The 27,519-nt window shown below is 42.4% G+C and overlaps 2 protein-coding genes across 7 annotated transcripts in view; one reads left to right on the top strand and one right to left on the bottom strand.

Annotated features, from left to right (window-relative positions):
• Nucleotides 1–27,519, bottom strand: part of POLG2 (DNA polymerase gamma 2, accessory subunit) — a 77,382-nt gene that overhangs the window by 31,578 nt on the left and 18,285 nt on the right. The window contains exons 10-11 of one of the 6 annotated variants that reach the window (XR_009499696.1): nucleotides 3,814–3,979; nucleotides 151–241 (exon numbers count right to left, since the gene is read on the bottom strand). Coding sequence is in view for 4 of the 6 variants with exons in the window: in XM_059908352.1 (XP_059764335.1) it covers nucleotides 24,439–24,622 (184 nt within the window). In the remaining 2 variants the exon portion in view is untranslated. Of the gene's footprint in view, nucleotides 1–150; nucleotides 242–3,813; nucleotides 3,980–4,427; nucleotides 4,488–10,920; nucleotides 10,961–22,253; nucleotides 24,623–27,519 lie in introns of those variants that run through there. The other 5 variants (XR_009499695.1, XM_059908354.1, XM_059908355.1 and 2 more) reach the window with 5 other exon arrangements.
• MILR1 (mast cell immunoglobulin like receptor 1) lies at nucleotides 242–27,296 on the top strand. Its single transcript, XM_059908361.1, has 9 exons — nucleotides 242–272; nucleotides 6,832–7,092; nucleotides 12,061–12,345; nucleotides 13,972–14,085; nucleotides 20,422–20,511; nucleotides 21,042–21,098; nucleotides 21,225–21,293; nucleotides 21,710–21,790; nucleotides 27,070–27,296. Exons 1-8 carry the CDS (start codon nucleotides 257–259, stop codon nucleotides 21,760–21,762), a joined length of 945 nt encoding a protein of 314 aa, XP_059764344.1. The 5' UTR covers nucleotides 242–256; the 3' UTR covers nucleotides 21,763–21,790; nucleotides 27,070–27,296.

The following is a 27,519-nucleotide window of genomic DNA, read 5'->3' as shown; positions in this document are numbered from 1 at the left end:
AGGAAGTTCTCTATGTGACTCACCAACCATGGGGGCCACCAAGCCTCCTATGCCCTCCTCCCCGATTTCATTTAGGAGAACGTGGGGGCCATTTGAACAGACTGTTCTTTGGGGGCATTTTTCCTGCTGTCAAGTATAAGGCTCACTTACCATTTTGAAGCTTGAATCTCCAAACCAAAACAACATGTGGAAAAAGAGTTTTCTCATGTTCCTTTTCTCTCTTTCAGTTCAAAAGGCTGCACTGGATTGTGAAAGAATGAGAAAAACAAATGGTAAGTTTCATTTACTTCTCTCTTGTACTAAAGCTGTTTTCACCGAAACGGTGAGACTGTCAGCTTTAAATCATGTGCATTCATGAACAGGTTTTTCGGTGCTTTCTGATGAACAACCAAAGGGGAGAGTCGTTTCCATGACCTACTGTTTAAAATGAAGTGATTTTAGCAAGGGAGTTGGAGAATCTTTCCTGAGACTCAGAGACAAAATATTGAGATTTTTTTTTTTTTTTTTTTTTACAATGAAATGGTTCCTTCTTTCTCTGTTGTTGTTTTTTAATTAGAAAAATCAACGCATAATTGTTGTAAAATAAGTCAAGCAACACTAAAAATATATCCTGGGAGGCAGTTTATCACCGAAGAGCTAGGCTGTTGTGGTCCTAACCCTGGTTCTACCGTTTTCCAGCTGGCAGCCTGCGCGCACAAGGAAACCACTTAAAGCTTAATTTCTATCCTCTGTGAAGTGGGGAAAATAAAAGCACTTCCCTGGGAGGGTTGTTGTGAGGACTGAGACAAGTCATGTCCCTCAGCACAGAGCCGAGTGTATGAGGAACCATCAATAAATGCTAGCTCAGGTCGTTGTTGTTACTATACTATAAAATGTGAAAGTTCTGTTATATCCCCTCAATCCCTCTCCCCTCTCCACTTCCAGAAGCAACCACTATTAACAGTCCTTTTTGTTTCAATATCATAGTAAACAAACTCTTCTGTGACCTGTCCTTTTTAAAATTAACAATATATCCCAGACATCTTTCTAAGAGGAAGATGTAGATTTAGTTCCTTTCTTTTCAACAGCTGCATGGCAATTCATAATAGGACTCAGCCATAATTCATTTTTTAAAAATAATTTTTAATATCTTTTAAAGTAATTAATTAATTAGGTTGCACCGGGTCTTAGTTGCAGTTTGTGGGTTCCTCAGTTGTGGCATGCGAACTCTTAGTTGCGGCATGCATGTGATCTAGTTCCCTGAGCAGGGATCGAACCTGGGCCCCCTGCACTGGGAGTGCGGAGTCTTAGCCACTGCGCCACCAGGGAAGTCCCACGGCCATAATTCATTGAACCATCATCCCCTTACTGGTTGTTCCATTTTTTTTTTCTTCGTAATAGAAACAATACTGCAGTAAACATCATTGTACACAACATGCTTTGTGGACACATGAGTGTGTGAGAGCTCATGTAGGATAAAATCCTAGAAGTGAAATGGCTGGGTCCAAGGGCATGTCCATTTGAATTGGTACAGATACTGCTAAGTTGCCCTCCCCACACGCTGAACTGGTGCATGGTCACCAACACTGACCACGCACATGCGTAAGTGTGAATTTCCCACCCTCTCAAACAGTGGATACAATCAGTTTTTTAATCTGTGTCACTGTGATGAGTACAAAATAATATCTCCATGTTGTTTTTTAAAAAATTAATTAATTAATTTATTTTTGGCTGTGTTGGGTCTTCGTTGCTGTGTGCGAGCTTTCTCTAGTTGCGGTGAGCGGGGGCTACTCTTCCTTGAGGTGTGTGGGCTTCTCATTGTCGTGGCTTCTCGTTGTGGAGCACGGGCTCTAGGCGTGTGGGTTTCAGTAGTTGTGGCACGTGGGTTCAGTAGTTGCGGCTTGCGGGCTCTAGAGTGCAGGCTCAGTAGTTGTGGTGCACGGGCTTAGTTGCTCCACAGCATGTGGGATATTCCCGGGCCAAGGCTTGAACCCGTGTCCCTTGCACTGGCAGGCAGATTCTTAACCACTGTGCTACCAGGGAAGCCCTCCATGTTGTTTTAATTCGTGGTTGCCTCATCACTCATAAACTTGAGATTCTTTTTCATGTTTGTTGACTGTGAAAGCTCTAGTACATCCATATAAAGGACATTTAGGGATGGCTATCTGGTTGGAAAGAAAGGCAAGGTCTCATCTTGAAGCTGAGCTTACATAAGGCTGAGAAAATATTAATTGTCCTGATCAAGGAGAAGGAGGGAGGTTTTGGCATTTTTGAGGGGTCTAAACCCCTCCTCCACCCAAGCCATCCCTCAGCCCCAGCACTATTTCTTCTTTTGGGAATTACCTATTCAGATTATTTGCCCATTTATTTGATTGTCTTTTTCTTATTAATTTGCTGTCGGTTTATGTATATAAAAAGAATACTATGCTTTCATTTATGTTTTAAGTATCTTCTTCTAGCCTTTTACTTCTCTTAATTTTGCCATAAAGGAGTTTAAAGTTTTAGGATAGTTATTTTTTTCAGTCTTTTCTTTATGGCTCCTATTTCGTGTGTCTTACTTGGAAGACTTTTTCCAAGCAGGTGATATAAAAACATTTCCCTATATTCCTCTTTGTTTTATTGTTTTTTTTTTTTTTTACTCACAAGTGAGTAAAAGTCACTTCTTAGCAGGTCCAGGGTTCTCAGGATGTCTTGGGAACATTAAGAAGAGAGGCATTCACCTAAATTCATGGGTACTGAAGGTACAGTCTGGTGACAAGTTGCTGACTTGGCTTCTTAGCCTCAAGAGGCTATTAAAAGTCTAATCTGGAATTCCTTATAAAAGTTCCAGCAAAGCAGCCTTAAAAGATCTACATGTTCAATCTACTCTTGCTGCACTGATATCAATAATCAGGCCAAGTTTAATGAGACCAGACTGATTTTGCAAACAAATTAATCTTCAATTATCTCTATTAAGAACAGCGTGATTGTAGGGGGAGAACTCTGTTTCAGTAAAAGTACAGCACACCCTGTGGGGTGTCGAACGGCCACGTCTCCTTGTCAGCAGTTAACGTTTCCAATTTCTCTCCTACCCTTCTGACTTGGAATCACGAAAAATGAAAACTTCCCTACAAGCTGAAGCTTGACGACTTAGTATAAACTTCAGAGAAATCACACAGATTACATGTGGACAACCTCGGTGATGCCGGGGTGGGGGCTGCTCAGAGTTCACCCGATGCCACGGCCACATTCCAATTGTGGCCCAGACAGAGCAGCAGAACTGCCACCACCTGCCCTTGCCCCTCCCCCAACCAGGGAGGCACGGAGACCACCCTCCTGGAAGTACCCCCAGCTGACCACCCTCTGGACTCAGACCAGGCTGGACAGTTGGCTTTTTCTTTGTTTCTACAGAAGTACCTCCCATTAAACGCTGATGGTTTTGCCCGTACAAAGGCCTCACTTTGGCGGGACACCACCCCCAACACCACCTCCTAAAATAAGACACAGCTGCTTAACAAAACTGACCTATTCTCAGGGCTGAGAAATTGGTTCAGTGAGGCATGGAGCAGTTCACAGCTGTGACTCTTCCTGGTGGGGGGTGTTGGGGGGAATGGAAGGCGGTGGGACACACCCTGAAAGATGCACTCTGGCCACGATCACCTCCAGCCAACAACCCTCACGAAGCAGCAGGGCAAGAGGGCACCTGCCCTCCCCTTTCTCTCTGCAACCAGGGAATCACCCCACATGGATGATCTTATCCTCAGGATGGGAAGTCCAGCCCGAGAGAATTCTGCACAAGCAGACCTTATTAAAGCATTTTTTCTCCTCCTTCAGCCTCCCACGGACTCTAGTTACCTTTCCACATTGCCGCTTCGTCCGACCCAGCACAAAAAGCATTCAGGTTTTGCCTCTTCTCTGGGTCTTCATTTCCTTACAAGGGCTCCGGCGTCACCCCAAACTTACATTAAACAATGTGTATGCTTTTTAATGTGAACTTACATTAAATGTGTATGCTTTTCTCCTGTTAAAAAAAATAAATAAAATTAAAATTAATTAATCAATTAATTTATTTTGGGCAGAGTTGGGTCTTTATTGCTGCGCGCGGGCTTTCTCTAGTTGCGGCAAGCGGGGGCTACTCTTCGTTGCGGTGCGCGGGCTTCTCATTGCAGAGGTTTCTACTGTTGTGGAGCACAGGCTCTAGGCGCGCAGGCTCACGGGCTCTAGAGCGCAGGCTAAGTAGTTGTGGCGCACGGCCTTAGTTGCTCCGCGGCATGTGGGATCTTCCCGGACCAGGGCTCGAACCCGTGTCCCCTGCATTCGCAGGCGGATTCTTAACCACTGTGCCACCAGGGAAGTCCCTTATATTCCTCTTAATTCTTTTACAATCTTTTATTTTTTTAACATCAGATTTTCTGATGAGGGTTATTTCTTCCCTTGGCATTTTTAAATAATAAAATTCAAACACACAAGAAATCAGAGACTACTGGGATTGTGGCAAAAAGATCCAGAAGGCAGTTTGGAGATGCTCCCTATAGCCAAAAGAAAAAAGAGACAATAAGAATAAAATAATTGTAATGGGTTGTGGGTTGAGACACATCAAATACATTTAAATCTATGAGTTCATAATGATTCTTAAGCAAAAAATAATAACAATAAAGGGAAATATCTCACTGTTACAAGATGCTAGGAAACCAACTCATTATTTTCAAAATTGGTCAGTAACAGAAGAGAACCAAGCATTTATCCTCCCTTTTCTTTTTTCTTCTTTTTGGCCGTGGGATGTGGGAGCTTAGTTCCCTGACCAGGGATCGAACCCATACCCCCTGCATTGGAAGCACAGAGTCTTAACCACTGGACCACCAGGGTCCCCTATCCTCCCTTTTCTATGCAAACTGTACCCCAGTGTAACCAAAGAGTTGACAAGGGTGTTTCTCTTCAGATAATTACGGATGATAAATGAAGAAGGAAAAACAGAATTGGTATATCACCATTTTGCAACCTCTAATGAAATAATGCTTTCTGGGTAATTATTGTCAAAGTCTGCTAACAAACAAAAAGAGAGATAGCCAGACATTCTGTGTCTCCTAATGGAAGTACACCCTACCCCCTATGCTGCATTCTTGCTAAATAAAAGCTAATCTGATTTTCATCAAGCCTCTGACAGGAGACAGAAGAATATGGAAAGGACAGCATGGGAATGTAATTAATGAAATCCAGACCATGGAAAACACTTCAGAGCAAACAACTTGCTATCTTCAACAAATAAAGGGCTTCCCTGGTGGTGCAGTGGTTAAGAATCTGCCTGCCAATGCAGGGGACAGGGGTTCGAGCCCTGGTCCGGGAAGATCCCACATGCCACGGAGCAGCTAGGCCCGTGCACAACTACTGAGCCTGCGCTCTAGAGCCCGTGAGCCACAACTACTGAGCCCACGCACAACTACTGAAGCCCGTGCGCCTAGAGCCCATGCTCCACAACAAGAGAAGCCACCACAATGAGAAGCCCGTGCACCACAACGAAGAGTAGCCCTGCTCGCCGCAACTAGAGAAAGCCCGCACGCAGCAACAAAGATCCAATGCAGCCAAAAATAAAATAAAATAAATAAGTTTATTTTAAAAAAACAAAAACAAAGTGCAGGGGGAAAGAAAAGAGAAAGGTCTACAGATGAAAATAGTCATAAGAAACATAGCAACTAACTACAATAGACCATTATGGATCCTAAAAGAAAAATCAGACAATTGGGGGAATTAGAACACTAACTAGATATCTGATGATATTTTTAAAATATTGTTAATTTTTAGGTGTGATAATGGTATTGTTATTTTTACCAGAGTCCTTATCTTTTAGAGATACAAACTATTAATGTCCTCCAGCCAAAGATCACCAGGGACACACGTGTAGTTGGACCAAGTTGAGTTTTAAGAGAAAATGCATACCATGGAGTAAGCAAGAGGGCATCTTACGGTAAGATTTGCGTTAGGTAACTTGGAGGAAGATTCAAGGCAGCAGGCTTTACTATGAATTGGATTCTTTTAGGAAGTGGAAATAATGATATGGTTGGGAATCTTAATAATTCTCATCTAAAACATAAGAAGAGGGGCTTCCCTGGTGGTGCAGTGGTTGAGAATCTGTCTGCCAATGCAGGGGACACGGGTTCGAGCCCTGGTCTGGGAAGATCCCACATGCCGCGGAGCAACTGGGCCCGTGAGCCACAACTACTGAGCCTGAGAGTCTGGAGCCTCTGCTCCGCAACAAGAGAGGCCGCGATAGTGAGAGGCCCGCGCACCGCGATGAAGAGTGGCCCCCACTCGCCGCAACTGGAGAAAGCCCTCGCACAGAAACGAAGACCCAACACAGCCAAAAATAAAAATAATAAATAAATAATAAATTAAAAAATTAAAAAAAAAAAAAAAAAAGAAGAGCAGTGCAAGGCAAAAGCTCTGACTGATAAAGAAGCAGCAGTCAATCATATTGTTAAGTTTAGAGGGATACTTGGCCATTTTTGTGTTTTGGACCATGTTCGTGTCTTCATCTGTGTTCAGACATGATTATGGAGTCATCTTGTCTTTGTCTTGCTCTAATATGGTCACAGAGTGGCCTTGTCTGGTACTGGTGACCAGTCAGTTCCTAGCCAGCACAGAAGAGCTTGGTAAGGCTACCCGTCTCTCACTGGGACAGGCCTCTGTAGGCACTGAGGCTTCCTCACACACTGTCCAGCTTGGCTGTGCAGGCAAGAAATGTCCCCTACCTTTGGAAAGTTCACCAGGAACTGAGGGTCTCCACCACCTTGACCCATGAAATGTGGGTAGACAACCACTGAGTTTTTATTGATGGATGTTAACAAGGACTTTCTCTTGTGTTATTTTGCTTTCCAGAATTCCCTTCTCCAAATGTTAACTCACAAACGGATGCAGTCATGAGGGGTCAGAATGTATCTCTATCTTGTTTCAACCAGTACAAATCACTGCGGATCACCTATTTTTTGTTTCGGGGTGAGAAATGCTTGAGCATCCAGAATGGACCCATGACTTTTAACCTAACAATCTCAGAAGCCTGTGACTTGGGCCCCTACAAATGCAAAGCCCAAGTTTCTAACTGTTCAAAATACAGTCGTGAGTTCAACTTCACATTTGTCGGTAAGTAGAGTGCTTGTTACTCGGAGGCCCTGTGATTTGGAGGGATTCTTTCCTGTTCTAGGATGGGCTCTCTGTTCTGCTTGTTAACACTCCCTCAAGAGCCTGGCAAGTATGTCACTGAGATCTTTTTTCTTAATAATTCCATTTCACTTTCTCTCCAAATACTTTTGGCTGTTTCAGATAATATGCTGATGGCCCAAGACAAAAAGTCTTACATCAACAATTTGAAAAGTTGTTGAGATCTTTTCTAGATGCTTTACTCTAGGATTCTCACTGTGTAGGTAAAAAAAAGACTTTTTCTCTTAAGATTCAAATAAGAAGTCTTAGAATTAATGTTGGACCCTGTGGCAAGGGTCTCCAGAGCCCCAGGCTTTTCCCACCTTCTTCCCTTTGCAATGGCCATCAGCCTCCACTCTTCCTGCCCAACCACATTTTTTTGGCCACGACACGCAGCTTGCAGGATCTCAGTTCCCCGACCGGGGATTGAACCTGGGCCACGGCAGTGAAAGCCCGGGATCCTAACCACTAGGCCACCAGGGAACTCCCCAGACACATTTTATTACTTTTATATTTTTCTCTCCCATCTTCCCACCCCAAGCCTTTCACAACCTAGCATTAATGGCCTCATCCATGAAGGTGACCTTGATAGTGGACTCCTGGGAGAGGGAGAGAGTGTTTCCAGGTAATACATGTACCTGGAGTCTTCCAAACAGAGGAGCCCTGACTTACTGATTGAATCTTTGAGTGATTCTCTGGGTCTGTGCTCTCCAGTATGGTAGCCACTAGCCACACATTTTATTTAAGTTTAAATTCAAGTTAATTAAAATTACCTGAAATTAAAAAATTCATTTCCTCAGTCTCATTAGTCACATTACAAGTGCTCAAGAGCCACAGATGTGGGGTGGCTGCTGTATTAGACAGCACAGACACAGAACATTTCCATCATCACAGAAAGTTCCATTGGATGCCTCTGCTCTAGGTCAACGGTTCTTTGTAGGTTATAACCATTTTAACAATCTAATGATAGTGGTGGATACTTTCCCTGAGACATGTTACGGATGCAAATTTCTGCGTAAGACTTGAAGGGATGCCGTGGGCTCTGGATTAGAGCCAACCATCTTAGGACAAATTTGAACACAAACTCAATGGAAGCCATAACTGTAAATGAAATGTAAAAAGAAGAAGACCATGCAAACGTGGTCTGGGATGTAGTGGATAATGTGAGGGCAGTACCCTGGCTGATAATATTCTCTGGTGGTCAGATTCCTGCTGGACTGGGCAGCCTGGTTTTGCAGAAAGAGCAACAGAATAGGCATCAGGGAACCTGTGTACCACTAGCTTCCTCTGCAAGGCTGAAGCCTGAAATCAATTGATTTAAAAAACCCCAAGTCTTCATTTCCTGAGCTTCCATCCCACAGATATGTATACAATCTTCCCACATCCTGCCTTCAGAGCAAATGCACAAGTTTCTTGCAATGTGTTACAGTAATTACACCACCCTGTAGAACTTTTTAAATAGATTATAAAAACCTGTATCATCTTCATTTAGGTCAGATTAATAAATACCAACTGAATGCCGACCCCATGTAAGTAATTATGTTGGATGCTGCCAGGGTTTCGATGATGCCTAAGACATGATCTTGTCCCCAACCCAGTAAGGGATGTGAGCCGTGAACACAAATTCATGAATCACTGATTCACTCATCAAATATTTAATGATATCCCCGATGTGCCGAGCCCTGGATATATATTAGTTCTTGCCTTGGTGGAGCTTACAGTCTATTTGGGGAGGCATAAAACCCAAGTACCCCAACAAATAAATTCATAATCACAAACTGTGTGGATTTTTATAAAGAAAAAGAAACTGGCACAGTGATGGAGAAAGGTCAGGGATGGGGGAGTGACCTCCTTAGATAGGGTAGTTAGGGAAGGCCTTTCTACAGGGACGGCATTTAAGAAGAGCCCTGAAGGATGAGAAGGGGTTAGCTATGTGAAGAGACAGGGAAAAAAGGCTCTAGTCAAGGGACAATAACCTGTGCCGGGGGCTCCAACTTAGCAAAGAACTTGGCTGTTGGGAAGGACCTAATAGGACACTGGTATGGCTGGAGGTCTGATGAGGGGAGTGTGACCCCAGGTGAGACTGGAAAGGGAGGGGGAGCCAAGTCAGGCCTATTTATCACCTTCAATGTTAATTCATCCTGGGTGGGGCAGGGCAAGGGTAGAGGTTGGGGATCAGTTGGGAGGCTTTTGCCGTCATCCAGGAGACAAACAATGGTGGAGATGGAGAGAAGTGGATGGATTCAAAATATATTTTGGAGAAATAAACAACAGGACTTGCTGATTGATTAGATCTGGAATCACAGGTAGTAAAGGTGAGGAAGGAATCAAGAATGACTTCCAGGACTTCCCTGGTGGTGCCATGGTTAAGAATCCGCCTGCCAATGCAGGGGGCATGGGTTCGATCCCTGGTCCGGGAAGATCCCACATGCCACGGAGCAACTAAGCCCGTGCGCCACAACTACTGAGCCTGCGCTCTAGAGCCCGCGAGCCACAACTACTGAGCCCGTGAGCCACAACTCCTGAGCCCACATGCCACAACTACTAAGCCCGCATGCCTAGAGCCCATGCTCCACAACAAGAGAAGCCACCGCAATGAGAAGCCCGCGCACCGCAACGAAGAGTAGCCCCCACTCACCGCAACTAGAGAAAGCCCGTGCTCAGCAACAAAGACCCAACACAGCCAAAAATTTAAAAATTAAAAAAAAAAAAGAATGACTTCCAGATGTCAAGTGTGATCAGCTGACGAGGAGTGGTGTCATCCACGGAGATGGGCAAAAATGGAAGTCGTTGTTGAATGGGTATAAAGTTTTGGTTATGCAAGATGAGTGCGTTCTAGAGACCCTGCTGTACAACACTGTGACTATAGTTAACAGTGCTGTTCTGTGCACTTAAACATTTGTTAAGAAGGTAGATCTCATGTTAACTGTTCTTAGCACAATGAAAACAAATGAATGATTGAATGAATAAAAACATTTTAAAAAAGAACAGGATTTTAACATATGTTTATCTACCTACCAATTGATTCATTAACTAGCAGATTAACTAGAGTTCAGTTTCAAACAGGTTATGTTTGAGGTGACCAGGAGACATCCAAGTGGATCATGTAATAAGAGGTAGAAAAGTATTAAGAGGATGGGACCAAGTGCTACAGGAGGCAGAGGAGGAGGGAGAAGTTCTGCCTGGAGGACTAAGGAAATGTTTTCTGGGGAAGGTGGCAACTGAATGAGCCTTAAAGGACCCCTTGATTGATTGATTGATTGATTGATTGATTTTCGGCTGCACTGGGTCTTTGTTGCAGCGTGCAGGCTTCTCATTGCTGTGGCTTCTCTTGTTGCAGAGCACAGGCTCTAGGCATGTGGGCTTCAGTAGTTGCAGCACGCTGGCCCTAGAGCGCACAGGCTTCAGTAGTTGTGGCGTGCGGGCTTCAGTAGTTGTGGCACGCAGGGTCAGTAGTCGTGGCTTGTGGGCTGTAGAGCACAGGCTCAGTAGTTGTGGCGCACGGGCTTAGTTGCTCCACGGCATGTGGGATCTTCCTGGACCAGGGCTCGAACCCTTGTCCCCTGCATTGGCAGGCGGATTCTTAACCAATGCGCCACCAGGGAAGTCCCATTAAAGGACTCCTTTAATTTAAAAAATATGACTAATTTATTGAAGAGTCACCACTCCCTTCCCTTGATCACTGTGATGCTGTGATACACTTTACCAGTCCATTTACAAACTCTCAGGGAAGTGTACTTCTAGTTTGAATCATCTTATCTCAGACAGAAGTCCATGCTCTCTGCTTCATGAATGTTTCAATTCCTCCTTCCTGAAAATTACAGGAGGTAGATTTCAGTTCCATAGGATAAACATCCTATTGATGCTATTCCCAAACAAAGTTGCTCTTTGAGGCCACCATCACTGGGTGCCATTCTGTCAAGGATGCTGCCACAGGGATTCCTGCTCAGGGGAGGGACGGAGCAAGAAGACTCTAAATTATTTTCTTTGATTTGACTTAAACAATGAAACATATTTCATTGTTTCTGTGCCAAATTGTTAAATTGGCACAATGTTATTAAAAACAAAGGCACATGCTTGGGAGTTGGCCCTGGCTCTGCCATTTACTAGCTCTGTGGCCCCTGAATCACAGCTGCCTCAACTGTGCAATGGGCATGATGCTGTCCACCTTGTAGTACTGTTGTGAAGTGAAACAAGATAATGTGGGTAGTGACCCCGACACATGATGGATACACAACAATTATCTTTCTTTCCCTATAATACTGTTTTATTAATGAATTATATAATAAATTATATAGCTGGATTCTCCCACTATCCAGATATATAATTTATTATATAGGGTATGATCTTACAGAGCCTACCAGACCCACTCATTTCTGGTCAAGAATTTCCCTTGACTCTATTTATCAGGGTTACTTCCTTCTTTCGGGAGGAAGTGAAAGATAATTGTACAGCTGAATTCTATAAATGACAATACAGTTAGAAAAGATGATATTTTTAGATTTCTTTGATTTAAAAAAACCCACTGCAATCTTACAAGGATTGGGAATAAAAGCACCTCTCAACTACATACTTGGAGCTGGATCTTTGACAAAATTATACTATCTGCCACAAACAAATTGTGAATGCTGATGAAAGGCAAGTTTGCGCTCTGATTCCTCAAAGCAGAGAGACGTCCTCCACCCTCTGGCTTTCTCGGAACCTGGTTCATGCCACGAGGCATGGGGTTAACCACATACCCACTGATCTTTCCTGATGGAGCTTCTTGTGAGCAACTTGACTTCTCAAGAGGGGTGTCATTCATCTTTGGGTTAACAGCTGGGAATAGAGTAGGGCTCCCATCCATGTTTGTGGACTGAGTGAGTGAACCCAATCTGCTTATCTGTTTAACGTGCACTTTTATTTTTCTAGATCCAGTGACTGCACCAGTGCTGAACATCAGTGTTGTTCAAACAAAAACAGACAGATACATAATGCTACGCTGCATCTCATTCAACGGCTCTCTGCCCATCAATTATACTTTCTTTGAAAAAAACATGGCCATATCACCAGCTATCTCCAAGAATGTAAGGGAGCCTGCTGAATTTAACTTAACCAAGAATAACACTGGAGAAGGGAAAGAGTATAGGTGTAAAGCTAAAAACAGATTGCCTGACCATGCAAAATACAGTCAACTCATCACCATACCCTCAACAGGTAAAGGCGACCTGAACTCTTTCAACAGGATCTGGATTTACTTCCAGAAACCAGCTACTCCTCTGCCCGCCCATTTCCCACTTTGCCCACCTGCTTCCAAATGCTTTTCCTTCTGTAGGGTCCACACGTTCTGATGGGGTTGCTTTCTGCCATAAAGGAACCAAAGAAAAACCTGGAAACTGGGGCAGGAAGGGACCTTGTATCCATAGTAAGACTTCCTAACTTGACCCTGCTTCCTGTCTTGACTTTTCACTGCTCAGGTTCTAAGCAGTCGCATTAGAATTTGCATCTTTCTTGAAGCTGCTGGGTCTCTTGATTTTCTTTTGCTTTTTTAAAATCATTTTTAAAATTCACTTCCAACACCTGTACCCACCTGCTTGGCTGTTTAATGCTTGGTGAATCTAGACTTCCAGTGCCACCCTTTCCTTGAGGCAAGAATGGCTCCTGTCCCAACCTTGTGTTTTGGAAGGCACTGCTCTGGTGCTTCTTAGCCATGTGCCTTCCCATAAGCTTCCCATAAACCATGGGGATTTGTCCGCCTGGACCCTATATCCCCACTTTTCTATACCTTACTCTAGGTTCCTAGACCTGAATTCCCTACCTAATCAGATCAGAACCCACCTTCCAGGGCCTGCACAAGTCTCCTTCCCAGCTCATTCTCCCAAGGGTGGACCACGGTAAGGATGTGAACATTCCTGGACCCACACCAAGGGAGCTGTTTGTGGGGAGTGAGGGGATGGCATTTGGCCATGCAGGCTGGGGGTGTCCATGTGCATGTCAGGCTCCTTAGGGTGCAGGTCAGAGCCTGGGTGGAAAGGGGGCCAGGCTAGGGCTGGGGCTGGCTCTCCCCGTACTGTCATGTTCCAGTGCAGAACTCTGAGGAGTCTGAGAATTTTAGATTTAAATCTGGCCTTATGAAGGGACATTGGTTGAGGTTGGAGGACAGAACAAAAATTAGGTTAGCAAAGGTAGCAGGCACAATTGGGCATTGAACACCTCATGTGGCCTCATCCTCAGAAGATCAGAGCCCACACCTGGGTGTTCAGTAAGTTCTAACAAGTGAGGCAACCTGTTGGAGTCAGGCTCCAGAGTCAGGCTTTTGCCTACAAATCCAGCCTTCAATTCACTAGCTGTGTGACTTTAGGAAAGTCACTTAACCTCTCTGAGTCTTACTCTACTTAATTGTAAAATGGGAGTAATACCAATGAGAAAAATAAGGTAATGAATGTAAAGTGCTTAACACGATGACTGCATGTAATTAACACTCAATAAGTGGTAGGTATTTGGGTGACATAAATCATGCAGACATGACTAAAGCCTTTGCCCAATAAATGGCCAGGCTGTTCTCAGGCTTATGACCCTAACAACGTAGCCAACGTCTGTCTGTTAAATGCTGTGCTGCTTTTTCTTCCTTGTATATGACCCCTTGTGGAAGATGGACTTGGTATGAACCTTAAGAACTTCACTAACAAGTTAACTCTCAAGTTGCAGGGCAGGGACTCAGGGTGCCGGGTACATTGGTTAACCTGGGAGACAGTCGTGATCACCCTTTTCAGAACATTTCACAATTCAATATCATTGGAAAAGAAGGCTGTGCAGTGACCAGTGAATGCTGTCTTCTTCCAGGAGGAGAGAGCTGTCCTTCCTGCCTGCAGCTACTGCTTCTGGGGTTTCTGCTTCTGGTGCTAATAGTAATAATCCTAATTCTGGCATTTTGGATGCTACCAAAGTACAAAGCAAGTAAGTTCCTTAGGAGCTTTGCCATTGTTTTCCCTGGGTTTTGGATACAGACAGCAGGGTGAGGGCAAGGAGGAAGGGAAAGGGGAATCAGAAATGGGATGTGAAGAAAATGAGAAGAGAAGGAAAAGATGCAAAAGGAGAAGGTAATGAAGGACTTCCTGAACGGTTCACATGTAGCACAGTTCTCTTTTCTCTAGTAAAGACTTCCCTATTTAGACTGCTTGTGGGTGTGTGACCTGTGCAGTCACACAGGGCCCCGTGCTAAGGAGACAGTTTAATGCTCCGTTGTCACTGTCTTGAAAATTGTAATACATTAAAAATTTTTTTAATATTATTTTTAAATTGTGGTAAAATATGCATAACAATAAAATTTACCCTGTTGGCCATTGTTAAGTATACACTCAGTGGCATTAAGTACATTCACAGTCCTGTGCAACCAACACCAGCCATCCACTTTTTCATCTTGCAAAACTGAAACTCTGTACCCATTAAACAGTAACTCCCCATTCACTTCTCTCTCCTCCCAGCCCCTGGCAAACACCATTCTACTTTCTGTCTATGAATTTGACTACTTTAGAAATCGCATATAAATGGAATCATACAGTATTTGTCCTTTTGTAACTGGCTTATTTCATTTAGCACAATGTCCTCAAGGTTCATCCCTGTTGTATACGTGTCAGAATTTCCTTCATTTCAGGACTTCCCTGGAGGTTCAGGGGTTAAAACTCCAGGCTTCCACTGCAGGGAGCACGGGTTTGATCTGTGGTCAGGGAACTAAGATCCCACAAGCCATGCGGTGCGGCCAAAAAAATTTTTTTTCCTTCATTTTAAAAGCTAATAATATTCCATTTTATATATATATATATATATATATATATATATACACACACATATACATATATACACATATATATACACACACACGCACATATGTGTACATACACACACACACACACACACACAAACACTTTGTTTATCCATTCACCCATCAATGAACTCTTGTATCGCTTCCACCTTTTGGCTATTGTGAGTAGTGCTGCTTTGAACGTGGGTGTACAAATCTCAATAATTTTTAAACAAGAGGCCCCACATTTTCATTTTGCACAAAGCCTGCAAATGATGTAGTGGGTTCAGACTGCCAGAGCTTTGCTTTGTAGTTGTCAGTGTCCTCACTGGGTCTGCCACTCGGAGGAAGCTCAGTACATGAAGACAAAAAAGAGCCTCATTCTCTCTGCCCCACCTTAAGCACTGCATTAAACCCCATTTACTACTTTTCATAATTCACGTCTTATGACCTCTAGTTAAGATTTCAAAGTGGCCTTTTCATTTGGCACACGACTACGGAGGAATATTGAGATTTACACAAAAGACAGTTTGTGTCTCAGGACCGACACCTGCCAGTGAGCTTCGGGGCATGGGCTCCTTCACCTGCCTGAGCCTCAGCGTTCTGACCTGTAAAATGGGGCCATGGGAGATACTGTCAGACCTGGGGAGAGAACTAAGTGATACATGTTAGGCTCTTGGCCTTCTTCCATCTCTAAAGTCCTAATGCACGGAAATCCAGGACTCAGTTGACAGGAAACTTGAAAACAGATGTCAAAATGTATACATCTCATACATTAAAAAATTTTTGTTTTTTGTAATGTAAAGCATTTTTAAGATTGAAGTATAATTAACCTACAACACTATGTTAGTTTCAGGTGCACAACAGAGTGCTTCGAATTTCTATACATTACAAAATGACCACCATGATAAGTCTCGTTACAAAGCTATTACAATATTATTGACTATATTTCCCATGCTGTACATTTCATCCCTGTGACTCATTTATTTTGTATATATTTATTTATTTTGGTTGCACTGGGTCTTAGTTGCAGCAGGCGGACTCCTTAGTTGTGGTACCTGGGCTCCTTAGTTGCGGCACATGGGCTCCTTAGTTGTGGCATGCAAACTCGTAGTTGTGGCATGCATGTGGGATCTAGTTCCCTGACCAGGGATCAAACCCGGGCCCCCTGAATTGGGAGCACAGAGTCTTAACCACTGCACCACCAGGGAAGTCCCTGACATTTATTTTGTAACTTGAAGTTTGTACTTCTTAATCTCTCTCACTTATTTCATTCACCCCCCCACCTCTGTGGCAACCACCTGTTTGTTCTCTGTATCTATGTGTCTGTTTTTTGTTATGTTTGTTCACTTGTTTTGTTTTCCAGATTCCACAAATAAGTGAAATCATACGGTATTTGTCTTTCTCTGACTCATTTCACTTAGCATAATACCCTCTAGGCGCGTCTATGTTGTCACAAGTGGCAAGATTTCATTCTTCATTATGGCTGAGTAATATTCCATTGTGTGTGTGTGAGTGTGTGCATGTGTGTGTACCACATACCACATCTTCTTTATCCATTCATCTATCAACAGACACTTAGATTGCTTCCATAGCTTGGCTGTTTGTTGTAAATAATGCTGTAATGAATACAGGGGTGCATATATCTTTTAAAATTAGTGTTTTGTTTTCTTCAGAAAAATATCCAGAAGTGGAATTGCTGGATCATATTTTTAATTTTTTGAGAAACCTCCATACTGTTTTCCATATTGGCTGCAGCAATTTACATTCCCACCAACAGTGCATGAGGGTTTCCTTTACTCCGCATCCTTGCCAACACTTGTTAGTTATCTTTTTGATGGTAGCCATTCTGACCGGTGTGAGGTGATATCTCATTGTGGTTTTCATTTGCATTTCCCTGATGATTTAGTGATGTTGAGCATCTTTTCATGTGCCTGTTGGCCATCTGTATGTCCTCTTTGGAAAATGTCTATACAGTTCCACTGCCTGTTTTTACTTTTTATTTTTTTTAATGGGGTAATTTTTTAAAAAATATTTATTTATTTATTTGTTTGTTTTTGGCCACAGCAGGTCTTAGTTGCGGCATGCAGGATCTTTTAGTTGCAGCATGCGGACTCTTAGTGGTGGCATGCGAACTCTTAGTTGCGGCATGCATGCAGGATCTAGTTCCCCATCAGGGATCGAACCCAGGCCCCCTGCATTGGGAGCACAGTCTTACCCACTGGGCCACCAGGGAAGTCCCTGCCTGTTTTTAAATTGGGTTTGGTTTTCTGATGTTGAGTTGTATGAGTTCTTTGTACATTTTGGATATTAACCCCTTATCAGATATATCATTTGCAAATATCTTCTCCCATTCAGTAGGCTGCCTTTCTGTTTTGTTGATAATCTCCTTCACTGTGCAAGTCTGATGTAGTCCCATTTGTTTATTTTTGCTTTTGCTTCCCTTGCCTGAGGAGACAGAGCCAAAAAAAATATTGCTAAGAGCAATGTCAAAGAGCATACTACCTATGTTTTCTTCTGGGTGTTTTATGGTTTCAGATCTTACATTTAGGCCTTTAATCCATTTTGAGTTTATTTTTGTAGATGGTGTGAGAAAGTAGGCCAGTTGATTCTTTTGCATGTGGCTGTCCAGTTTTCCCGATGCCATTTACTGTGTTGTTGTTCCCAATTGTATATTCTTACCTCCTTTGTTGTAAATTAATTGACCATATAAGCATGGGTTCATTTCTGGGCACTCTAGTCTGTTTCATTGATCTATGTGTCTGTTTTTTTTTTTTTTTTTTTTTAAAGTATTTTTTTAAATATTTTATTTATTTATTTATTTATTTATGGCTGTGTTGGGTCTTCGTTTCTGTGTGAGGGCTTTCTCCAGTTGCGGCAAGTGGGGGCCATTCTTCATCGCGGTGCACGGGCCTCTCACTATCGCGGCCTCTCTTGTTGCGGAGCACAGGCTCCAGACGCGCAGGCTCAGTAGTTGTGGCTCACGGGCTTAGTTGCTCCGCGGCATGTGGGATCTTCCCAGACCAGGGCTCGAACCCGTGTCCCCTGCATTGGCAGGCAGATTCTCAACCACTGCGCCACGAGGGAAGCCCTATGTGTCTGTTTTTTGTGCCAGTCCCATACTGCTTTGATTATTGTACCTCTGTAGTACAGTTTGAAATTAGAGAGCATGATACCTCCAGCTTTGTTCTTTCTCAGGGTTGTTTTGGCTATTTGAGGTCTTTTGTGTTTCCATGCAAATGTTAGAATTATTTGTCCTAATTCTGTGAAAAATCCCATTGCTAATTTGACAGGGATTGCACTGAACCTGTAGATTGCCTTGGGGAGTACAGTCATTTACAATATTAATTCTTCCAATCTGTGAGCATGGTATATCTTTCCATTTGTTTGTGTTGTCTTCAATTTCTTTCATCAGTGTCTTATAGTTTTCCAAGTACAGGTCTTTTACCTCCTTGGTTAGATTTATTCCTAGGTATTTTATTCTTTTTGGTGCAATTATAAATAGGATTGTTTTCTTAATTTCTCTTTCAGATAGTTCATTTTTGGTGTATAGAAATGCAACTGATTTCTGTATATTAATTTTGTATCCTGAAACTTTACTGAATTCATTTATTCGTTCTAATAGTTCTAATTCTTTGGTGGCATCTTTAGGATTTTCTATATATAGTATCATGTCATCTGCAAACAGTGAGTTTTACTTTTTTCTTTCCAATTTGGATTCCTTTTTTTCTTCTTCTTGTCTGATTGCTATGGCTAGGACTACCAATACTATTTTCAATAAAAGTGGCAAGAGTGAGCATCCTTGTCTTGTTCCTGATCTTAGAGGAAATGCTTTCAGCTTTTCATTACTGAGTATAATGTTAGCCGTGGGCTTGTTATATATGGTCTTTATTATGTTGAGGTATGTTCCCTCTATACCTACTTTGTTGACAGTTTTTACCATAAATTGATGTTGAATTTTGTCAAAACCTTTTTGTGCATCTATTGAGATGATCATATAATTGTTATGCAATTTGTTAATGTGGTGTATCACGTTCATTTGCGGATATTGAAACATCCTTGTATCTCTGGGATAAATCTCACTTGATCATGGTGTATGATCCTTTAAATATATTGTTGAATTTGGTTTGCTAATATTTTGTTGAGAATTTTTGCATCTATGTTCATCAGTTATATTGGCCTGTAATTTTCTTTTTCTCTGGTGTCTTTGTCTGGTTTTGATATCAGGGTGATGCTGGCCTCATAGAATGAGTTTGAAAGTGTTCCTTCCTCTTCAACATTTTGTAGAATTCACCTGTGAAGCCATCTGGTCTGGGACTTTTGTTTGTTGGGAGTTTTTTGATTACTGATTCAATTTCATATTGAATGGTAATTGGTCTCTTCATATTTTCTATTTCTTCCTGATTGAGTCTTAGGAGATTGTACATTTTAGGAATTTATCCATTTCTTCTAGGCTTTCTACTTTATTGGTGTATAATTGTTTGTAGTAATCTCTTATAGCCCTTTGTATTTCTGTGGTGTCAGTTTTAACTTCTTTCATTTCTGATTTTATTTATTTGAGCTCTCTATTTTCTTGATGAACCTAGCTAAAGGTGTATCAATTTTGTTTGGCTTTTCATAGAACCAGTTCTTAGTTTCATCAATCTTTTCTATTGTTTTCTTTTAGTCTCTATTTCACTTATTCCTGCTCTGATCTTTATTATTTCTTTCCTTCTACTAACTTTTCTTCTTTTTCTATTTCCTTTAGGTGTAAAGTTAGGTTGTTTATTTATGATTTTTCTTGTTTCCTGAGCTAGGATTGTATTGCAATAAACTTCTCTCTTAGAACTGCTTTTGCTGGGTCCCTTAGATTTTGGATGGTTGTGCTTCCATTTTCATTTGTCTCCAGGTATATTTTTTATTTCCTCATTAATTCAGTGACTCATTGGTTGTTTAGTAGCATATTGTTTATCCTCCATGTGTTTGTGTTTTTTGCAGTTTTTTTCTTGTAGGTGATTTCTAGTCTCATACTGTTGTGATCAGAAAGGATGCTTGATATGATTTCAATCCTCTTAAATTTATTGCATCTCATACTTTTAAAAAACATGTCTCCTCTTCCTACAAAAAGCGTAGAGTCTTACAAAAGTGGAATTAATATTCTTGAGTACTGGCCAGGACTAAATGGAACTCAGCTGGGTAATTTACTATCTCTTGCAGATATTACAAAGCTTTTTACAGCCTATTCTTTTCAGCGAAGGAAAGAAAAGGTGTCTCTGGCCATCTCAAGCATAATCTGATAGGCAAAGGACGTTATTTGCAGAGCCAAGAAAATAAATCAGCAGGGTTCCTGCCTTAGAGAAGCAGATGCTATGGACTCCTTGCTGAGTCTATGGTTTTCCTTTAATAGACAACAGTTTAGGCCACTGGAGCAGGTCATTCTTTCAGAACTCTGGGGAATTCCTCTCCTGTGGCTGAAGTAGTTTAATTTAATGATTCTGCACCAATTTATATAGGAAAAGCTATGAAAGATAATGCACCCAGAGTCTATGGAAATACACCCATGGAAGATGGAACATATGCAAATATCTGTAAAAATCAAGCAGGTAAGAGAACTTTGTTGGCGATTTTGGTTGGTTTGGGGTTTTTGTCTTTAAAAAATTTTTAAGGTCGTACAGACACATGTGTAAAAAATTGCAGAAGCAGAGTATAGTGTCTCCCTCCCATCCCGACACCCTATCCCACTTTCCAGGGGCAATAACCAGTTTTTAAAATCCTTCCACAGATATTTTATGTGTATGTTAGCATCTAAATAAATGGTAGCAATGGTAGCATGTCATAGATATGTCATTCTACACCTTGATTTTTTCACTTAACGACGTATCTTGGAGATTTTTTTCTATCAGTTCAGAATGATCTACACTGTGTTCCAATCTCTTTGATGATCACCTCTTAAAGCTGGCATCATTTGCTGCTTTATAGTAAATAGACCCAGGACCTTGGCCAACAATGAGAACAATCCCAGCCAACATTGACTGAGGGCCAGCCATGTGCCAGGCACAGCGCTAAGCAATTTACCCGCCCTGTCTGGTACAAACACCACTAACTCCCAATTTATATCATTCCCATTGTACAGATGAGAAATTTGTGCCAGGCTTAGAACCAAGGCAATGTGTTTCCAAAGCCCGAGATGGTAAGTACTCTCTGCAAAGTCCAGAGGTGACATGACATTGTGAGGGTAGCTGGCAAGCCACTGCCCTCAAGTGATCAGAGATTAGGATTATAGGCCCAATAACTCTGTTTCTTGTCTTTTACCCAGGGACTGAATACTCTCAGGAGATACATTATGCCACCCCCATGTTCCAGGAGGTGGCACCGAGAGATCAGGGTGAGCCACAGTTTGGGATGAGGGATGTTATCGAAATGGGACAGTAGTCTCTGTGAGGTCACCATACTCCCAGGCTTTAGGAACCCAAGGATGGGATGAATGGGGGCAACATGCATACCCTAGGAAACCAATAGCAATCAGTACCACGGCTCCTAACAAATTTCATCAGGAGATGGGTAGATGGGGAGGAGAGAAGGATGTGGTGGGGAGAATATCATATAAAAAATCCAGAGAGAAGGATGCAGGTGCACTTCTAAAAAATTTTCAAGAATAAATCATTTAATATAGTCCAGGAAAAAAAAAACAGTTAATACTTGGTTCTGTCAGGCCACCCAGCTATTAAAATAGAATTTTTTAAGAGCTTCTATGGATATATATTCTAAGTTTACTGAATTATTTTCTCTTTTATATTATAGAAACCTGTAATGATTGTAAAACTGGATATGTCTATTCTGAACTCATCTTCTGAGATTTAAAGATAGAAACTACATCTCAGGGTAAGATGCTTTTTATAAAGCTGATTTACATAAAGAAAAAGCAAACTTGACTGACACTTAAAAAGGTTTCACCTGGTTACCTAAAGTGACTCACTGTTTTTCATGTTTAAACACTATTCCTTTGGCCCTTTCAGGTACATCCAATCCTGTCATCAGACAACAGGTTTGTCAGATAGGATCCTGACTAGTGACAGTTTTTAAATGCTTTTGCTATTTTTAGGCATGGATCATTTCCCCCATGACCACACCACTTAATAAAGAATAATTGTTCAACCACCGTGCTCTTCATAAGTGCATCCTGGAAGCATTACAACGATCATCTACCCATCCCCATGCCCATTAAAGGTTCAGAAGCAGACACACAAAGCAAAAGCCATGTCTAAATTCTAAAACAAAAACTGGTGACCTTGGAAAGGTGTCTGAAGAAAATGGCACCTGAAGTCACCATTGGAGGAAGGCAAGATTACTCAACAAGTACACATTTATTATCCATTGCCATTAAAATTTGCTCTCAGCTTTTGGAAGCCTGCAAAATTATTTATATTGATTTCCATGGACTTTCTCAGTCATCAAGATTTAGGTCATGTCAAAGGCATGCCTTTATGTGCTGCATTTCCCATCAGCTCTCTGTCAAGAGAACAGCGCAGAGTTGACTTGGGGGAGAAGAGAGAAGTAGATTAGTTTCCCAGGACTGCTGTAACAAATTACCACAAACTGGTGGCTTAAAACAATAGAAATGTATTTTCTTACAGTTCCAGAGGTCAGAAATCCAAAGTCAAGGTGTCAGCAGGGCTGCGCTCCCTCCAAAAGCTCTGGGGGAGAAGTCTCACTTGCCGCTTCCAGTTTCTGGTGGCTCCTGGTGTTTCTTGGCTTGTGGCAGCACCTCTCCAATCTCTGCCTCATCTTCACGTGGCCTTCTCTCCCTCTGCCTTTCTCTTTTAAAGACACTGGTCAGCAGATTTAGGTCAATCCAGGTTGACCTCATCTTGAGATCCTTAACTTATTAATTACATCTGCAAAGACCCTTTTTCCAAATAAGGTGATATTCACGGGTTCCAGGAGTTAGGACTTATCTTTTTGGGGAGCCACCATTCAGCCCACTTCAGGGGACAAAATTATTTCTGGTTTGAATCTCTTATCCTAGGAGTTATAAGTCAAGTCCAATAAAGCCAAGAGGCATTTCTTGGGTTCCAGACAAACAAAATAACTTGACCAAAATTCTTCTGCTCTGTTCTTTTTCTCTGTTCCCAACAATGGACCTCTGACTAGAAAAATCATAGCTATTAGCTATTAGACACTAAATCTGTGGAACACCTACAAGGCCAGTATTATTAACTTGCTTTTACAGGTAAGGAAATTTAGGCTTAAATGGGGTAATTTCACAGGGTCATCCCTAGCTTGGTAAGTGGTTGAACTGGGACTTAAATCCCAGCAAAGAACAGCAGCAGCACTGGCTGTGGGAATGCATCTTCAGGGTGGGAAGGGATACTGTGCACACAGGTCCAGATGAATTTGAGGATTTTGTTGCCTAAAGCAGCATTCATGAACATAATTTCCCCCCTTTCTCTGTTGATATTGTTATTTGGAAGAAATCGGTATATCACAGAGGCTAAGAGTGTGGGGGCTGTGGAGTCAGACTGAGCTGAATCCAGGTTCAGTCCTGTGCTAATTGTGTGACTCTGGGTAAGTTACATAAACTCTCTGGGCTTCAGTTTCCTCATTTGAGAGGGTGGGGGAGAGGAGGGGGAGAGAGAGAAATAATACCTACATCATGGAGCTGCTGTGAGAATTAACTCAGGTAATGGATGTAAAAGGTTTGGAACAGGGCTGGGCACAAAGTAAGAACTAAAAAAATGACTAGCTATTCATAGTATGATCATGCTTAGCTTGAGTCATACTAATTGGCTGCTCCCCTTAGAAATCATTAAGTCTTTGAGGTTATAAACTTAGTGACTTGGCCACCGTTAGCTTCTTCGTGTCTTAATCATGAAGCAGAGCCTGAGGCAAGGACTTGGTGCAGGTTGTTTATATGAGGGCCCAGGGAGAGTGAAATAGAGAAGGAAAGGGGTGGGGAGGGGCTAGCAAATTAATAAGCATACCAGTAACTGGATTTGATCCTATTAAGACCTTATTTTTTAATGTATGTATGTATGTATGTATGTATGCAGGCTGCACTGGGTCTTAGTTGCTTCTTCGTTGTGGCATGCATGCAGGATCTAGTTCCCCAACCAGGGATCGAGCCCAGGCCCCCTGCATTGGGAGTGTGGAGTCTTACCCACTGGACCACCAGGGAAGTCCCCTATTAAGACCTTCTGAGGTCTCAAAGTCCAGAATGCCCCTGGGTTTCACAGCATGCCCTGAATTGACAGCCTCTCATTTTCTCTTGCAAAGCTTCTAAAGCAGTTAGTAGAAGCCAACCAACTCCACAATCCATATAATTACTATTGCCTCATGCCTTTCAAATGCTAGAACTATTGCATAACCTAGTGCTTCATTATCTACCTCTGCTCCCTTCCCCGCTGCAGGGGAAAGTCTTAGTAATTGTGAAGCTATGGCATGTAAGGATTATCTCCACTCCCCTTACCACCGGCAACAGAGTCCTTATTGCCATTCATCCTGGGAGGAATTCCGTTTCCCAGGGCTGCTTTCTAGGGCCTTCTGATAGTCTTATCCTGAGCTAGCCTGGAAAGCAGAGCCTGAGAAAAGGCCTTGTGTGCAACAGAAGGGACACTAGGGAACAGGCGTGAGGGACTGGAGGAAAAGCCAGAATGAGGTATAAGGTTGAGCTGGGCATTGCTGTGGGCAACTGGCGCTTGACCCCACTGGAACCGTCTGCGGAGTGAAAAAATGTCTCTCAGAATTGTCCACTTGAGGACTGACAGTGAGAAGCATTTTACCCATCAGCTTCCATCCCCCACTAAGGGCTGCCCCAGGAGGTGATGCATCTCCCACTTCTAGGCTGTGCATGTGGGCATTCCAAGTGCACTTCCATTGGCGTCTCACCCAGGGCACTGGAAAGCCCCAGGGCAGAAAAGGAGTGATATGTATTGTATAGTTAAAGCAAGAAAGCTGTCAGCACAAAGTGGGTGAGGCCTCAGATGCAGCTGGAATCAGAGGTGAAGCCCAGAGGATGTGACTGGTGGTTGCTCTGCCATCTCTCAACATTTCCTTTGTAACAACTATAATAACGACAATAATAATAACTGCCATGGGCAGTTAAGTGTCAAGTGTACTTATCCTCACAACTCCCTCCTCACCCAACTCTTTCTGTGGCTTCCGCCCGTACCTACCCAATGAGCAGATGTTGAGCCCCACCCCCATGGCTTTTGCATGAATTGTTTAAGAGGGGAAGAAGAAGAAAAGGAAGAGGAAGAGGATCTATTGAGTTTTCATTTCAATAGTTAAATTTTTTCATGTCTAGAAGTTTCCCTTTGGTTCTTTTTCTTTTTTAAAATTTATTTATTTATATATTTATTTTTGGCTGCTTTGGGTCTTTGTTGCTGGGCACGGGCTTTCTCTAGTTGTGGTGAGTGGGGGCTACTCTTTGTTGTGGTGCGTGGGCTTCTCATTGCAGTGGCTTCTCTTGTTGCAGAGCACGGGCTCTAGGCCCCCGGGCTTCAGTAGTTGTGGTACTTGGGCTCAGTAGTTGTGGCTCGCAGGCTCTAGAGCGCAGGCTCAGTAGTTGTGGTGCACGGGCTTAGTTGCTCCGTGGCATGTAGGATCTTCCTGGACCAGGGCTCGAACCCGTGTCCCCTGCATTGGCAGGCGGATTCTTAACCACTGCGCCACCAGGGAAGTCCTGCCATGTCCTTTATGGTTAGTGTTTTTTTTGTGGATGTGTGCCCAGATGAATATTTTTTCAACTTGAGGTCATACAAGCATTACCGTATACTACTATCTACTAAAGGCTTTTTTAGTTTACTTTCATTATTTCAGTTTATATCCGCCTGGAATTGTTTCTGTGATGTGAAATTAGCATCATACTTGTTTCCACTCCCCCGCATGGATATACTCTGTTGTTCCAGCACTGTCTACTGAAAAGACTGTCCTTTCCCCACTAAACTGCACTGTCACCTTTGTCACAAATCAAATGCCCATATACATGTGGGTTTCTTTCTGGGCTCTGGATTCTGTTTCATTGCTCTACTTATCTCTCCTATGTCAATGTCATACTCAGCTTTCAAATGCATCTTGATAACTGGAAGAACAATTTTCCCACCTTGTTCTTTTTAAGAATGTCTTAGCTATTCTTGACCTTTTGCATTTGTGTATAAATTTTAGACTCAGCTTACTATTTTCTTAAAGAAAAAATGAACATAATAGGGATTTTGATTGATACTGCATTGAATTTGTAGATTTGGGGAGAATTAACATTTTTACAGTATTGAGTTTTCCAAACTACAAATATCTCACCATTTGTTTATGTCTTCTTCAATTCTCTCAATAGCATTTTATCATTTTCTGCATAAACAGCTTGCACATCTTTTGTTAGATTTAGTCCTAAGTACTTGATATTCTGATGCTATGGTAAATTGGTTTTATTTGGTTGTTGTTTGTTTTTGTTTTTTTGGGTGAAGTAGAAAAGAATAGCTTTATTGCTTTGCCAGGCAAAGGGGGCCACAGCAGGCTCATGCCCTCAAAACTGTGTGTCCCAACCTGGAGGGGGAAGTGAGGAGTTTTACAGTAATGGTTCAAAGAGAAGGGCGTGATCAGCTGGTGGACATTCTTCTGATTGGTTGATGGGGAGGCAGGTGGGAGTTAGCATCATCAGCCTTCTGGTTCAACCGGTCTGGGGTCTACGTGCTTGTGGGCAGCATAGAGTTAACTTCTCCCACCTGGTGGGGGTTTCAGTACGATTTTAGATGCTATCCGTTCCAAGGTAGTCTCCCAACCCGGTGTTAGTGCCCAAAAAGTTCTCGCAAAGAAATGGCACAGAAGACATCCCAGCGGTGCTGACGATGAGCGGGAGTTGGACTAGCTATAAGTTGGGAATAAAGGGTCAGCACCTGGTTTCAGGACTTAATGAAGCTCAGGTTCTTGATGTCTCATCGCAGAAAGAATTCAGTGAGAGACAAAGTGACAGGTAAGAAGTGGACTTATTTATAGAGAAACACACTCCACAGACAGAGTGTGGGCCATCTCAGAAGGCAAGAAAGGCCGGTAAATTGTATTTTTATTTCATGTTGTGGACATAGAGAAACACAATCGCTTTTCTTGGTTGACTTTATATCCAGCAACCTTGCTAAATTCTCTTTTTGATTTTAATAATTTATCTGTAGGTTTTTCTTACAATCTGGAGATCAGAAAACTACTGCTGCTACTGTTAACCGCTGGTGCCTCTGCCACAACTGCCTCACCCAGAAACTGGAGCCCAATGGAGTGTGGAGTTATGCCACTGGAGACATTTGCTTTTCAGTGGAAACCATCACCTCCCTTCTACTTTCCAGGTCCCATGTACATGCATCTAATTGGTAGAAGATATTCACAGCCATGCCCTGGCAGCAAAGGAACTGTAATTTTTCAGGTTTCAGACCCCACCAAACAGAAGAAGGGTTATGATGTGGCTTAAGAGAGCCAATCAAAATAGCTACCACACTAGCCAAAATATTAATCAAGACTGAGGGGGAAATAAAGACATTTTAAGACAAAGACTGAGAAGGAGGTTTCCCAATCACATTCACACTGAAAGAAATACACAGTGTACTTGATGAAGAAGGAAACTGAATACA

This window comes from Balaenoptera ricei, chromosome 20 (assembly GCF_028023285.1).
Source record: "Balaenoptera ricei isolate mBalRic1 chromosome 20, mBalRic1.hap2, whole genome shotgun sequence".
Classification (NCBI taxonomy): domain Eukaryota; kingdom Metazoa; phylum Chordata; class Mammalia; order Artiodactyla; family Balaenopteridae; genus Balaenoptera; species Balaenoptera ricei.
This window is presented reverse-complemented; position numbering and strand designations above follow the sequence as displayed.